At 60.9% G+C, this 15904-nt stretch overlaps 1 protein-coding gene across 3 annotated transcripts in view; it reads left to right on the plus strand.

Annotated features, from left to right (window-relative positions):
- Positions 1-15904, plus strand: part of PRR5 (proline rich 5) — a 50999-nt gene that overhangs the window by 17679 nt on the left and 17416 nt on the right. For 2 of the 3 annotated variants that reach the window (XM_032492414.1, XM_032492415.1), the window contains exon 2: positions 7440-7559. In XM_032492414.1, the coding sequence (XP_032348305.1) occupies positions 7450-7559 (110 nt within the window). In that variant the 5' untranslated portion in view covers positions 7440-7449. Of the gene's footprint in view, positions 1-7152; positions 7560-15904 lie in introns of those variants that run through there. The other variant, XM_032492413.1, reaches the window with a different exon arrangement.

Genomic DNA, 15904 nt, shown 5'->3' on the forward strand with positions numbered 1-15904 from the left:
CGGCTGTGGGCCAGGCTGGCCGGGGCAAGCCCTCAGTAAGGGGTACCTCTCGCCCCCAGGAGATGGGAACCCCCCCAACCCTTCCAGCGACTCCCAGCAGCAGTTTCTCCTGCATTAAATCCACCCCTTCATGGTCTGTGAACTGCGTCCTTGCAGAAGCAGGAGGGTGGTGGGTGGAGCTCTGTCCTGGGTGGACGCCCCTCCTCCGGGAGCGAAGCCTTAGACTTGGCAGAAACCCAGCATCACCTCCTCACTGGGCTCTTTGGGTTTTATTTACAAAGTCAAGAACACAGGTTCCCGACTGGAACTAGCCATTCGTGCCTCAGGGGGCTGTTCGGAAAGCAAGGCACTGCCAAAGCCCCCACGTCCACCAGCCTGGCCCGTTACCCCAGGCTCCCTGTCCCGGGGCTTTTCATTATCAGTGTGAGGTCTCATGTCCCGAGTGGTACTTGTTCTTTCCAAGGATTCTTCCAAGAAAAGGCTGCTGGCCAAGAAAGTGCCTGGGGAGGAGTCGAGCCGGGTGTCAAGCCCAGTCCGTCCAGCTCTGCCCTGTGTGGCCGCAGCCTGCCTGTCTGCGCAGCGGGGATGGTCGTGGGGCCGCCTCCCAGGGCCGCTGCAGAGATGCAGGTCAGGAAATGCAGCTGGGGCACCGGCACTGTCCATGTTCAGGGGCCACACCCGTGATGCCTTTGGCCGACATTACTGCTCACCTCTCCGCCGCCTGGAGTTCGTCTTCCTGTTAAAGTAATTGGGAGTGGAGGAGGGGGGGTGAACGTGTCTCCAGCTTACTGAGCGTTGGGGCCTGACCTTTCCCCATTGGGACATGGGATTTCATGGACCTGGAGGTCAAAGCCAGGGTCTGGGGGAGTGCAGCCCTGCTTGGGCAAAGGTGATGCACTGCTGTCTTAGGGCTGCCCTAACCAATGACCACAAACTGGGGTGGCTTAAAACAGAAACTGTGGAGGCTAGAAGTCTGAAATCAGGGTCTCAGCAGGTCCTGAGTCCTTCCTCATCTCTTCCAGCTTCTGCTGGCCATCCTGAGTCCCTGGGCTCACAGCTGCATCACTCCTGTTTATTCCCCCGCTTCCACATTGCTGTCTTCCTCTGTGTCTCTGTATCTGTGTCTTCTCATAAAGACCTCCATCCCTGGATGCAGGGCCCACCCCACTCCAGGGTGACCTTATCTTGACTCAATCATGTCTGCAAAGACCTACACCAAATAAGGCCACATTCACAGGCACTGGGGGTTAGGGCTCCGGCAGGTCTTTTGGGGGTCAGCCCTACCCCCAACAGGTGAGCGGTCTGGATACCCCAGGACTCAGCCCAGCAGGCAGATTGCTTTTTCTGTCTCCAACTTGAGCATGTGGGGCTGGACAGGGCAGGTGGGGTTGTTCTCCGGACAGGAGACTGGGAGGGACAGACACCTTGGTGGCGGTGGCCCCACTGTGCCAATGTTGCCTCTACTCGTGACTTTGATTAAATGAAGGAAGCAGTGGCTCCTGTTTACTCAAGGGCCTGCTCTGCGCTGGGTCCCGGGCTGGCACACGCGTCCTCATTCATGTAGGAGGTTGCTGAGGGCACACACAGACACTGAAGCTGGTTGGTTTGAATCCCGGCCAGGCTGTGTGACCTTGGACCAGTCACTTTTCCCGGGGCCCCCGCAAGCTCCTTGTGGAAGCTTGGAAGTTGAGGGGTGGATGCGGTGGCGTGGCCAGATCATAGTCAGGGACTCCACGAGCATCAGCTGTGACCTCTACCCACATTTCATCCTCACACTCATGCTGGGAGGCACATTGTACAGAGGAGACTGGGGCTCGGGGGCTGAGGGGCTGGCAGGGGAGGCGGCCGAGCAGGGAGCAGCTTTAGTCTGGAGCCTGGAATCCCAGCTGGGCCACGCTCCTGCTCTGCACCCCTCATTGCGCCACCCAGCAACTATTTATAAACCAGTCAGCGTTATACAACGGCCGCCCGGGAAGGGCCTCGAGAACTGGCTGTTCACGACCTTGTTTTCAGATGGGAAACTGAGGCTGGGGAAGAAGCTCTCTTGGATGCATTTGTGGGATCTCAGAAAAGGGGCCTCTGCTGATCAGAACCCCTGACCCACCTCTAGAACTGGGACCCAGAGCAACGGAGGGGGAATGTTTTGAGAGCAGAGGGCAGGGACCACCAGGGGAAGGGCCCTGGTGGCAGCGGGCAGAGCGGGGGTTCAGCTGGCAAAGAGACGTGGGGGGAACATGAAGATGTTAGGACATGCTGGCTGGCAGAGCTGGGGTGGAACAGAGGGCTCACCCCATGACAGCAGAGACCCTGTCTTTCTTGCCCTGCTGTATTCCCAACACCCAGAACAGTGCCAGGCATACAGTAGGTGCTCAGTGAATATGTCTCCGGGGTTTATTAAAACACCAGGGAGGCGGACTGCCCCCCACCAGCAGGTGCAGCATCCCTGAGCCTGCACTTTCTAGCTGACAGCTTGAGCCAGCCGCTGCACCCCCTCAGCTTCACTTCCTCCGTCTGTGAAAGAAGGGCAATCATAGTCGGTCCTGGCTCTGAAGCCACTGGAAGGGACATTTCCTCTGGAGCACTCTGAGGGCAGGACCCACCCACCTTTGAGGTTGTTGCCCCGACCCCAGACCGGCACGGGGGAGCCTCTGTAAAGTGCGCCTGTTCATGAAATACAACACACGTGGCTTCTGATGGGCCCAACGCCCATCCAGCCTGGCATGATGACAGGTTGTCCAGCCTCGGGACAGTCACTGAGATCCAGCACATTGCAAAGCCTTCGGAGACGACCAGCCTAATCACAGCTGGTGCTGGAGTCACCGTGGGTAACGCGGGCTCACCCAGCGTCGCAGCTGTGACTCGGGAATCTCTCTGCACTGTGACTGTAACGGCTAGCGGCGACCAAGCCCTGGCGTGCACCCCATGACTCCCCATCGTGGGGCAGGTGTGTCCACATCCCTGTCCATCCCAGAGAAGGGAAGGATGAGCTGGGCACAGGGAGCCATGGGGGGAGTGCCCCTGAATGTCCAGGCCCCCAGAGTGCAGAGCCACTGCCCCAGGGGTTCCCCAGCATGCAGGGGGAACTTTCCCAGTCAGCTTTGGGGAGCACCAGCCTTCGCCACCAGGGGGCAGAAGTGCCCCTCAGAGCGGGCAGTGCCCAGGGTGGGCAGGGTGCAGCCGGCTGAGGTCAGCGCCAGCCAGAGTGATGGTGCTGGCGGCTGCCTCTTCCTGCTTGGCTGGCCTGGCTCCAGCTTCCGCTCCGCCCTTTGCTGACTCTGACTTTGAGCCTGTGTTTGGCCTCCCCAGGCCTCAGTTTCTCTGTCTATAACCCCCATCTGGCAACCTGCAAGGACTGGATGAGGCAGTGTGACTGACGCAGCCCTGCCCCTGCCGTGCCCTGGGCCCCCTTCCCACCCAGCCCCATTGGGGTGGGCTGACTCCCCGATTTGGGGGGCACACGGGGACGCGCCGCTGTTGCCGAGCTCCTGTACGCACCCCGGTGGACGGGAGTCTGGAGGCCTGGGTTCCAGAGCTGCACAGACTTACTGCAGTCCAGTCTCTGGGCGTCAGGCTGTCAATCTGTTAAGTGAGGGGCCGAGCCAGGCTCAGGGTTTTGCAGACCCCTGGAAGTCACGAGAGTCCCCTGAGATTTAGCGACCCTCCCCAGGCCCCACCCCCAAAGATCCTGATGGGGTTCCCAGCAGGGATTGGGAAGCAGCATTTTGAACCAGCCCCAAGGTGTTTTCAATGCAAAGTCCCAGTGCCTTGAGCCCATCCACAGGTGCTGGGCCCATCCTGAAGGTCATTGCCAGTCCTAGCGCTGCGCCCATGAGGACAAAACCTCCAGCCCAGCCCCTCAGCACCATCATGCCTCAGGGATCAAAGACGCCTAGGTCACCGCCTCCCCTGTCACATCTACAGGGAGCATGTGGCGTCTAAAGGGCTTTATGGGTTCCCATTTCCCCGTCCATCCGTCTTACAGATGGGCAAACCGAGGCCCCAGAAGTCACCTGACTTGATAGCAGGGCCAGTGGACCCCGGTTCTGGCCACCCAACTGAGGGCTCCCTCTCCCAAAATGAGGAAAAACCCTGGGGGTCCTCCATAGTGACCAGGGTCTCACACCAGCTCCTGACATGCCGCTGGTGGTGGGGGCAGGGGTTGGAATGAAGTTTGGATCCTGAAGGAGGAGAGGACACGGGTGATGCCATCCGGGCTGGCGTGGATCTTGGAGCAAGGTCACTCCAGCAGCTTGTAGGGTGTGTGAGCGTGTACCTCTGCCTCCCGTTCCCTTGAGCGGGTGTTTTCCTTCCCTGAGTCCCCCGCACAGATGAGCCCCGACCAGGACCCCTCTCCCCCAATACCAACCCCTTATCTGGCCTGGAAGACCCCATCAGTGAGTGGAGGACCGGGAGGGCACCTGCAGCCCCGTGCCTGCCTGCGGGGGCAGCCACTCAGCCAGAGCTGTCACGTGGGGCCCGGGCCCCGGAGGCCCGGTCATCTGATGCTTCCCAGGAAGCCAGAAATCAGGGTTTCTGTGTCAGTCTCTCCATTGTCAAACCTTGGCTGCACGCAGTTTGGGTTTTTTGTTTCTTCCCCCACACTGCGGGTTGTGCTGAACACATTTAGAGGCTGGACTTGGCCATCGGCCACCCAGTTGCCCCTGCTCTGGGGGGCATAATGGTTTGTTTCCTGCTGGCCTCTGCTTCCGATTCCGGCCCTGGGGGCTGGCCACTCCCCTGGCTGTCAAGCACCCTCCCCACCCCGCATCCCTCTCGCCTGTCACCAGCCCAAACACGGGGCACAGCAACTTCAGCTGAGTCTCCAGTATACCCGCACACGGGCTGTTGGGTGTGGACCATGTAACAGAGGTCGGCAGCTGGGGCCAGGGGGCGGTTACAGCTAATTCCTTAGCACTGACTATAGATGGTTTTGGAATCCCTCAGCCACCCCCACCTCCGGCATTTCTTGCTGGCCACTTCTCCCAGCCCCCTCTCCACCAGGACCCCCTCGCAACTCCTCCTCTTCTTGCCTCCCCCAGCCTCCCACGGGGGCGCTGCCCTTACCACTCTCCTCCCATTTTCGCTTGAATTTCTTATCCAAAGCAATCCAGCCTCCCTCTGCACCGACCCTCCTACCAGCCAGGCCTTGCTGGTGGCTGAGGTCTGCCCAATGGAGTCTGCGCAGCAAACAAAGCCTCCAGCTTGGGAAACCCTCCTTCACCCCACCCACCCAGGGTCTGACACGATCCGGGGGTTCTCTGCTGCATTCCCCACAAGGGGCAGTTTCAGGGATTCTGTCTCTGTCTAGTGGGGCACCTTTTACAGAGCATTTAATTTCTTCACTCCTGTGAGACATGTTTATCCATCCATTTAACCAAATATTTACTGCTTGCCTACTGTGTGCTGGGCTCGGGAACATACTGGTGAGCTAAGTACAGTCCTGGCCCCCCTGACTTATGCCATTGGATAGAAAAGTCACCAAATGACCAGAGGACAAGCAGTGAGCCTAACTCAGGGCGAAGCAGTCAGAAGAGGGAGCAGGAAGAGACAGGGAATGCTTCTGGGCTCGGAACAGTGGAACCCGCAGGACCTTCATGCACAGCTGTGCACGTGTGTGCCAAGGATCACTCTGGCCACCGCGCAGAGGAGGGGCTTGCAGGTGACCTGTGTGGCCCAGGGAGAGGGGGCAGGGAGTGTCTGTTATCCTGGCCTGGGGAGGTGATGGTGGAGGTGGAGAGTGCAGGTAGGGTCCACAGATGTTTCTAAAGGACATAGAAACCACTGGGGGCTTGACTAAGAGCTAATGTAAGTCTCAGCCTTGGGGAAGATGGGCTCTGGGGGATTCAAAGATCTCTGCTCCCTGGATTTTGAGTCCAGGGTCAGGGAGTTTGCCAGGCACGACTCTGCCTCCTTAGGATGAGGGTAGCACCTGGCACGTGGCAGGTGCTCAGGAAGTGCTGGCTGAATTTCTCTGGGCAACATCGCCTCCCCAGGCTCTCATACACCTGATTGTGAGGCTCTCCTGGCTCACAGAAGCTCATTAGCTGCTCGGCCTGGCCTTAGCAACCCTTTCTGCCTGGGTCACTTGGCAGAAACAACCCTGCCTGGAGGCTGAGCCAGGCCCCCTCCACCGCCTCCTTGACTCTGAGGCCCAGATTCCTGTCTCGTACTGTTGACCGATGCCGCCAGACCAGCAAGCCCCACTCTCCCAGCGGACAGTCGCTTTGGTTGTGCGCTTGAGGGGGGAAGCGTCTCATGCACACACCCTGGTGTAGGTAGGGGACCCAGTGACCTCTGGGCCTCAGTCGGCTCTTCTGTATGATATGAAGGGGGCGCCACTGGGCACCCTTCCTGCTCTGAGGTTCTAGGATCAGCCCCTCCTCTCCCTGACTGATTCATTCCAGAAGCATTTATAGGGAGACCAGGGCTGGGGTTCTGGTGACGCCAGAACTTGCTCAGCACAGGCGTTGCTTCAGGAAAGGCCTAGAGGAGGACAGCAAGGGTGCCTTGCCCTGTCTGAGGGAGGGGGCAGGTGCAGGTGAGCCCCGTGGGAATCCCAGAAGCTGGAGGGTCCTACCGTGCGCTCAGGAGGCTGGGTTAGGCCCAGCTTTGTCGTTTGTCGATTGAGGTTGAACAAGTTGTTTCACCCATTCTGCCTCAGTTTCCTCAGCTGGAAAATGAGAACTGCGGAGGAGTGTGTGTCCATGTGACGCCGGGGTCTTGAGAAATCTGTGTTGGCACAGTCTTTGTGGGGAGGGATGGAGAGGTGGGGGCGACTCCGTAAGCCTTTGCACCAGGGATCTGGGAGGGGGCAGGAAGCTGAGCATCGTGTGGGTGTGGCCGCAGGGGACGGAGCAGGGCCTGTTCTTGGGGTTGGATTGTGCATTGGTGCGTAGTCGTTTCCTGTGGGCACGTGTGGCCCTCAGAAGAGCCAGAGCGCGACCCCAGGAGGACCAGCTCAAGGGGCGCTAAGCGGGCGGTGGCTACGGCCGCGGAGGCGCCGGCCGCGCCCCCACTCACTGCCCCGCCCAGGTTGGTCCCGCCTCTGCGCACGCCCCCTACCCTGAGGCCCCGCCTCGGCCCCTAAGCTCCGCCCCCGGGGCCGCTCCTGCTCCGCCCTCGGCCCTGGGCCCCGCCCCCTCCTGCCCAGGCTCCGTTTGCGCCGGGTCCGCGCTACCCGCCGCGATACTGGCGCTCCAGGCTGCGGCCGCTCCAAGCAATGATTAACCCCTCGGGGCGGCCGGCGCGGGGCCCGGGGCGGAGGCGGCGGGCTGGGGCGGGACCCCGGAGGACCGCTCGGCTTCCTGCTTTCGCCGAAGTTTCCTCGTAGAGGGCGCAGCGCCCGCAGGGGCCCGCGGCGCGGCGTGGCGCAGGGCGCGGCGCCGGGCGCGCGTGGGCGCCGAGTCGGCTGCCGGGGTCACCATGAGGACTCTCCGCAGGTTGAAGTTCATGAGTTCGCCCAGCCTCAGTGATCTGGGCAAGAGAGAGCCGGCCGCCGCCGCCGCAGACGAGCGGGGCACGCAGCAGCGCCGGGCCTGCGCCAACGCCACCTGGAACAGGTAAGGCCGCGCCCTCCTGGTCGGCCCGCGGGCCCCAGGTCCCGGAGCCGGGGGAGGGGGAGCCTTCTAGCCGGTCCGCGGGCGAAGGCGGGCCCCCAGCGAGGAACTGTGCCGGGGCAGCACGGCACTTAACAATTTGTAGAGAACTTGCTCCTCCAGAGTTGTGCGGGCGGGGAGGGAAGTTTAGTGCAACGTGTTTCTAGAACGGAGAGACGAGACTGTGGACCCGGGGCTGGTTCCAAAGCCCCCAGCTGGTGGGTGGCGGGGTGGGCCTGGATCCCGCGAGCCCGCCTTCCCCCGGGGGTCTTCCCACGCCTCTGCTCCAGTGCTCATGGCAACCTGGGAGGTAAATAGAGCAGGAAGTGTTTATCCCATTTCGCCTATGAGCAGATGAGCCTCGCGGGCGCAGTCGGTGGGTTGCTTCTGCGCTTCCTGTTTCTGCGTTAGGGTTCCTCTGGTCGGGGGTGGGCGGGTGGCTTTCCCTTGAGGGGCCCCCTGTCCTCCCAGCTGTCAGCAGGGGTGCTGCAGCTGCCTGGCATTCCTTAGACGACCCTCCCCCCGCGAGCCCTTCCCAGACTAGCAGGGGCGTGGGAAGTCCCACCACCCCTCCGCCCCCACCCCAGCTTTGTTTGAAGAGCAAGGCTGGGATCCGGAAAAAGAGACGGTTTATTCAGTGGGATTCCCCACCGTGTTTGCTCATGAGCTCTTTTCAAAAATAGGTGTTTCCACCCAAAGGAAAATGAGAGGGGAGTAGAGAGTGGGGCAGACTTTTCAGGGGGCTATAGATGCTGTCCCCCCACCACACACACCTGGCAGTGAAATCCTGCCAGATACTCCACTGTCTGGTCTCGGCCACCAGGAAGCTGACTGTCAATGTGGATGCTCGTTTATTCAGTTCATCAGTCGTTTCATGAGCATCATGATGGGCACAGGGCTGCCAGCCTGAGACCCTCGTCTGTGCACCAGGCAGGACACAGCTGTCCGCGTCACGTGCTCCTCTCCTGCCCCCTACAGGGATGAAAACTGCTTGAGGGCTGGGACCGGTCGGCCTCAGTTTCCCTGTCCGTCAGTGGGCACGCACATTCCTTCTTATGGAACTGCTGTGAGAACAGTGAAAGAAGGCCTATCCTTGGGGAATCTTATCTACCCAGTGACTGTACACTGTCTTAAGAGGCATTTTCTCCTCTCACAGAATTGAGGTGATGGAAGCAGTCTTTGCCATGGTTTAGCAGAAGGAGCCAGACAGATTTTAGTTCAAATCTTACATCTGCCTCTTCCCTACTGCGTAAGCTTGAGCAAGTTGTTTAACCTCTCTGGTCCTCAATGTCCTTGTCCATAAAATGGGTTAATAAGAGTGCCCACCCATATCATAGGGCTGTCATAGGGATTAAATGTGAAGATCTGTATTAAAGCCTTTAGCACGTGCCTGGCACGTAGTAGGTCCTCTGTAACTCATTACTCAAGTTCAAACTCATGCCTGGGACAAACTCGTGTCAGGGTGAGCCTGCAGGGATTTGAGGGGCCCCTCAGGAGACAGCTGTTTCCTGAGCTCTCACCTACAGCAACTGTCTGAGCACCCCTGCCCCTGCTGGGGTCTCCAGGGAGTGTCTGGGCAGAGGTAGGGGCAGCCTGAGGTCAGCTCTGAGCATTCCGGGGCTCAGGGGGTGGCTGTAGAGCGAGGTCCCCTGAGCCCCTCCACTGCTTCTCACTTAGAGGAGTGTCAGAACTTCGGCTCTGTTCTGTGCCTCGGCCTGCTGACTGCAGGGGAGCGCCTCCTCCCGCAGCCCAGCCAGCACCTGTAAGGCCCTGAGCCTCCCAGCCCCTGGACCCACGTCAGCCCCACCTGCTGGGCTGTCCTTCATGACCCTTGGCTCACTTCGTCACCGTCATAGCCCAAGGATGCAGACATGACTACCACCCCCCATTTAGAGGGTGCAGAGGGGGACACCACCAGGAGACCTGCCCATGTGGACGCCGCAGAGCAGAGCCCCCGCGCTCCCCCTGAGCAGAGGGAGCACTGAGCTGGGGAGGGGCAGTACCTTCCCCCGCAGCGCCCCGCAGAGACCACTGAGGGGTCGGGCCTCTTCTGATCACTGCCTGCCTGCCTCCCCGCCCCCTCCCCGGTCCCGGCAGCGCTCCCTGCCAGGGCCCCTCAGGACCACAGCCTTGGGGGTCGGGACATTGCAGGCCCTGCCTTGCTGAGTTGTCGACACCTCATTTTGAGTCCAAGGTGAACCCCCTTTCCCATGTGACCACATTAATTTCCTAGGGGTGGCTGTAACAAATTGTCATAGACTGAGTGGCTTAAAACAACAAAAGTTTATTCTCTCCCAGTTCTGGAGTCCAGAAGTCCCAAATCAAGGTGTCCAGGCACGCTCCCTCCAGAGGCTCTAGGGGAGGCCCCTTCCTGCCTCTTCCAGCTCCTCGTGGCTCCCTGGCCTGTGGCCACACCTCTCACTCTCTGCTTCTGTCCTCACTGGGCCTCTCCGCCGTGCCTCTATGTCCACACCTCCTGTCCCGCTCTTACTTATAAAGACGCCAGTCACTGGATACAGGGCCCACCCTAAATCCAGGACAATCTCATCCCAAGTTCCTTAACTAATTACATCCACAGAGACCCTGTTTCCAATTAAGATCTAGGGTATCAAGTGGGCATGAATTTCTAGGGGACACTATTCAGCCCACCTCAGTGACATCCGTTTCCTCACCTGGATGCTCACTCCGGGTTAGTGGAATCCATGTCCCCACCTAGCATTCATTCATTCATTCATTCATTCATTCCCTCACTGGCACTGGGCCAGCCCGGGGCATAGAATCAAGCAGACAACATCCTGGGGCTTGGAGTTGATGAGGGGATTCAGGAGATAAACAAGGATGCGTGTAAACCCCCGGGGTCTGTGCGGGTGGCGTTCAGTGCGGGGAAGGGGATGAACTGGGTGAGCGCGGTGCTGAGCACACACGGCTAGGGCCTGCGGCCCCTTCTTCCTCTGTGCACGCTGATCCTGCGGCTGTGTGGGGGATGTTTGAGGTCCGGATACCAGGCTTCCAGCTGGCTGGGCCACCCTCCCAAACCGTAAACCGGAACTGCTTCCTAAGCACCTGCTGCTGCATGGCAGGGCAGGGCGCTCCCCTGCGCCTGGCCCAGTGCTGGCGCTGCAGAGGCAGGTGCAGGGCGGCCTAGAAGGCTCACCTGTCGCTCCTACCTGGGATCCCTATCCCCTCCCTCCCCAAGGGCCCGGACGTCATGTCACCGTCTGTCCCTGTATTCGCCCCTGTTAGCTCCCTGCTGGGCTTGGGCCCCATGCGTGTTCAGGGCCTCTGGCTCCATGAAGGTCCTGTTCTTGGGCTAAGGGGCCAGTGGGGAGGGGGCAGGAACTCCCCAAATCTCAGCACAAGTCCCCTGTACCTGCATTTGGGCCAGAGGTGTCACCATCATGACGCCCTACTCCTCGCCTGGCCTGGATCCCCCCAGATGCTTGAGGTTTGGAGAGCCCAGTGCCCACCCACCTTCTGGATGTGAGAGCGGAGGCCCCCAGCAGGTAGCCTGTGCCCTTGCGCTGCGAGCGACCTTACCCTCTCACACCCCACAGGTTCGCCTCCAAGGCTGAGATGATGGTCTTTAGCTTAGAGATAGAGAAACTGAGATGGGGGAGAGGGACTTGATCAAGAGCCTCGGCCAGCTGTTGGGTCTGAACCCTGGTCTGACTTGAAGCTGCTGCCCAGGCGCCCATGGGAGTTCGTGTCTGCTGGCCGGGTGAGGCCAGTATTGCTGGTAAGAGCCCAGAGGCTGTGGCTGCCCGCCTTGTCTGCCCATCCCTGGTCCTGGACGGGGAAGGCGGGGATAGGGGGCGCTGGCCCAACCCCCACAGAGCGTCCTGTACCCAGCTCTCCTCCTGGACCATGAGCATCCCATCCCCCCAGCTGGTGGTGCACACTCACCCCGACCCATGCTGGGCCCTGTCCAAACCCCGGACGTGGAGGAGCTGCTTTCATCCCTGCAGCACCTTCCAGGTGGTTCTCATCGCCCCCATCCTGCAGATAACAGCACTGAGGCTCAGAGAGGTGCAGGGACTGTCCAGGTCTCTGACTCCAAAGCTTCTGCCACCACCTCGTAGGGGTCTCTGAGGAGCCAGAGGAAGTTGGCTGGAGCCTCAGGGTGACTGGTTGGTTGGGAGTAGGGGGTTGGAGGGCAGTGGGGGGCCTGTGCGTGGCTTCCCCACCACCCCCACCTACTCGCTCTGGGTGAGGCCCCAGGTCCTGAGCCCATGCCCCTCTGAGTTAGTCTGGGTGTGGCCAGCAGAGCAGTGGTCCCCAAAGATGCCCCGGAACCTGTGAATACATTTCCTTACACGGCAAAAGGGACTCTTCAGATGTGATTAAGTAAAGGATCTTCAAGTGGGGAGGTGATCCAGGCGAGCCCAGTGTTATCACAAGGGTCTCGACAGGAGGGAGACCGGGGCTCAGGGTTCAAGAAGGAGGCGTGAGGATGGAGGCAGATTGGTTGAAGACACCACGGTGCTGGCTTTAAGGATGGAGGGAGGAGCCCAGGACAGGGAACGTGGATGCCTCTAGAAGCTGGAAGAGGCCAGGAAACATTCTCCCCTAGAGCCTCCAGAATGAGGCTCGAGTGACACCTTGACTCTAGTCCTATGACAGTGATTTAGAGCTTCTGGTTTCAGAACTGCAAGAAAGCACATTGATCTGGTTGTAAGCCACTAAGCGTGTGGTCTCTTGTTACAGCAGTGGCAGGACACTCATACGCTGGGTTTCCCTCCCTCCCAACCCTGCTCACTTCTCTGCCCCCCAGCTCGGGCTCAGAGCCGTCTGCAGTCCCTGAACCTGGCCTCCCACTTGGCCGGTGGGGACGTGAAATCAGGCAGCTGTGGGAGGAGGTGGTTGCTCCACTGTCCCCTGCAGCCTTTCAGGATGGATAGGTCAGCCCACAGCCAGGCATCTGCCTACCTGGGCAGGTGAGCCTCTAGAGTAAAGTTCCAAGCTCCTGCCTGGCGCCCAGGGAGGAGGAGTGGTGGGCGTGGGGCCCCTCCGACTCGGCCAGGACCCCGGGCCAGGGTTGGGGGTTATTTAAACCAGGTGCCCCGAAAGCAGGGCGAGAGTGATGCTGGTTGCTGAGGAGCAGGTGAACCTGGTATTCTCAGCCCCACTTTCCAGCGGGTCAGATGGGGGCCCCGCATGGGGGCGAGGTCGGGTTCTGAGTCGCCTGTCTCCCTGTGCCTTTCACCGGGGTTTGAAGAGGAGGCCAGTGGACGCTGCTCCAGAGGCGGCTGGAACAGGGCCACGCAGCCCCCCCACTTCATCTCAGGGCTGGGCTGACCCTCCAGGATACAGATGAGGACACTGAGGCTCTGGTCACCGTTATATGGACAGGGCAGAGGGAAGGCTAGAACCTGGTCTGTCTGAGGTGGGCTGGGAGCCAAGGCAGGCACTGTGGGGCCCCAGTGGAGCCCAGCACCCACACCCACCGTCGTCCACCAGCGGGGAGATAGGTCTTGAGAAGAGTCAGGCTTTGACACCAGTGGGAGGGGCTGGAGGAAGTGCCAGCCCCTCTCGGGTCCAGGTCGGCCAGTTTTCTGGGCCTCCAGAGCAGGGCAGGGCTCTACCTCCAGGCCCCCAGCCGGGGCCTCAGCCTCTGAAGGCGCACTGGCCTAGCCTGCCACTCACTCACTCTCTGCCAGGGCTTCCTGTATGGGCAGGCAGGCGACACTGAGAGACGTGTGACAGTGGGCCAGGGACCCACCCAGCTGGTGTCCCACCTGCTCTCGGCACCATACTGACCCCAGCCTGAGCCAGGGCAGCCACGGGCAGGTCTCCCCCAGGAGCCCCACAATCTGCCCTTCCTCCCCAAGCCTGACCGTGGGGGCCCCGTCCTGTCCCAGGCAGCCTTGGTGGCAGCACGTCTCGGCACCATCGTGGGTGCCGTGGAACCTCCCTGCCCCTTCCCCACCCAGGTGAGAGGCTGAGTCTTGTCCCTGCCCTCCTGCCTCCCTGCATGGGGAGAAGGGATGGGCCGGAGAGGGCCTGCCCAGTGAGAGGAAGCAGTGGAGGGAGGTGCTGGGCCGGCTGCCGCTCCGGCCTCACCAGGAAGTGCCCCAGTGTCCCCGGCTGGGCCTGCCCGCCTCTGGCCTGGGAGGGCCCGTGCCAGGGTTTCACTTCTATTTGAGGTGTATAAGCCTCTCCTCTCCCCACCCCTCCCCTCTCCCCCAGTGGCTCCTAGCAAGGTCTTGTTATTTACCGAACTCGGACTTTGGAAAGAGCGTGGAACCTCGGCTGGAGAGGCCTTGCCTGTCCACCTTCCCGCCCCGGGTTGGTTGGGGGCAGTTTCTGAGCAGCCGCGTGGGAGTCGGGGGACTGTGGGCCTGGGGCTCTGTTCTGGTCCTTCCAGGCATCAAGCTGTGTGGCTCTGGGCAGTGTCCCTTGGCTTCTCTGAGCCTCAGTGTTTCCATCTGCAACCTGGGCTGTAACAGTCCCCACTTCATGCCGTGGTTAGAAGGAGGTGGGGATGCTTGAGCTGTGGGGGATACTTTGAGGGGCACTCCCTCCCCTGGAGTCACTGCTGATGATACCATAGCACGCATGACCCCGCAGGGCGCTCTCTGCTCCCCAGTGTCTCCTACAGGAGCTGTAATTCTGGACCCTGTTGTACCCATTGTACAGACGGAGAAGCTGAGGCACACATGGTCCTATCTCTTGGCCCAGGCGTGCAGCAGGGAAGCCCAGACCTGGGATTCAAACCTAGACTTGCACCTGAACCAGCCTGAGGGCTGGAGGTGGGATGGGTGGGAGCAGGGTCCACCTGGGTAGGAGGCTGGGCTGGGGTGGGGTATGGACAGGAGAACTCCAGGGTGACCCCAGGGCTGGGCAGGTCACTGCTCAGATACACGGGTTGAAAGGTGGAAGGGTGGGGACGATGCTGGGCTGGGAAGGGGGGCCAAATAGCAAACCAAATAGACCTCCGCTCCCCCGAAAGAAGCCAGGGTCAAATCCTCATCCAACACCAGAGTGAGGAGGGGTGGGCCTGACCTCATGGTGAGCCTCCAGAATGGGGAGCAGCAAGGGCAAAGGCCCTGAGGCAGGAGGAGGCCGCTGCTGCTCAGACCCGGGCGTGGACAGTGGTAGGGGGTGGTTCTGGTGACACAAGGCGCTGGACCCCTGAGGGCCTCGAGGCAAGACTTTTCCAAAGAGCTGTCTTACCCTCCAGAGCCATGTGGTTAAGGTCCCCTCTGAGCAGGCGACCAGAGTGGGCTGGGAGTCCTCTGGAAGGTTTACCAGAGGGGGAGGAAGGCCTTGGAGAGGCAGCAGGACTGGGTCTGGCAGGCTGACCAGGGCTCCCTCCATGTTGTCCCCTTGGCCTGATGGAGGCCTAGGCCCCAGGGAGACCTCAGGAGTGGCTGGGCCCGTGGGGCCAGGGTCAGGAACGCCCCACCTGCCAGCCCCCAGGCTCCTCCGCTGACAGGACTGGGAGGGGCTGACCCCACTCTGTGGTTGTCCCTCCTCCGCTCGCTGCAGCCTCATGGGCTAGGAGTGAGTCCCCAGCTGTTTGGATTTCGGGGTGGCAGCTGCTTTGGACAGCGGGCTTCCTGGCGGCCATTAGACTTCCCGTCAGAGTTTCACTTGTTTCAGTCTGTAGACAGGGAACAGGTTACCGTGACGCAGTTGTGGGCCTGGGTCTACCGGGGACCTCTTAACAGGTGAGTCCACCCCGGCCATGACCTCCCACTGAGGCCTTCATCCTCCCAGCAACCTGGGGCAGGCGCACTCGTGACCCCCATTCACAGACAGGAGACAGAAGTTAGAGGACATGTGCCTGGATGCACGAAAAAAGCGACATTCCAGCACCAGGCGCCGGAGTCAGGCACTCCGGGTCAGGTGACGAGGCCTCTGGCCTGGCCAGGTCGGGACCAGCCGTGGAGCCCAGGCAGGTCCCTGCCCTGCTCAGAGCAGCCTTCACCCACCTGGGGTGTGGGGCCCTGCCCCTGCCCTGCCCCCTCCAGGGTGCACAGCTGACTTGGCATCAGGAGGCTGCGTGGGGAGAGGAGGCAGCTGTCGGGTGAGCTCTGTGGCTTCCCAGAGGGACTTGGCTCTTCTGAGCCTCAGTTTCCTCATCTGCAAAGTGGGCGGCTAGTCCACGTTGCTGGGAAGGGCAGAGCTGATAAAAGTGGACCAGGGCGCCCAGAGCTGGGTCACTGCCGTCTAATCCGTGCTGCGAATAGCAGCACATGTCCGGCTGTCCCTCCAGGCCAAAAATTGCACTGCCTGTCCGCAGTCGGTGAGCTTCAGAACAGCAGCCGGACCCTGGGGGGAGCAGTGCAGCCACCCAGACTGCGCTT

This window comes from Camelus ferus, chromosome 12, assembly GCF_009834535.1.
Source record: "Camelus ferus isolate YT-003-E chromosome 12, BCGSAC_Cfer_1.0, whole genome shotgun sequence".
Classification (NCBI taxonomy): Eukaryota; Metazoa; Chordata; class Mammalia; order Artiodactyla; family Camelidae; genus Camelus; species Camelus ferus.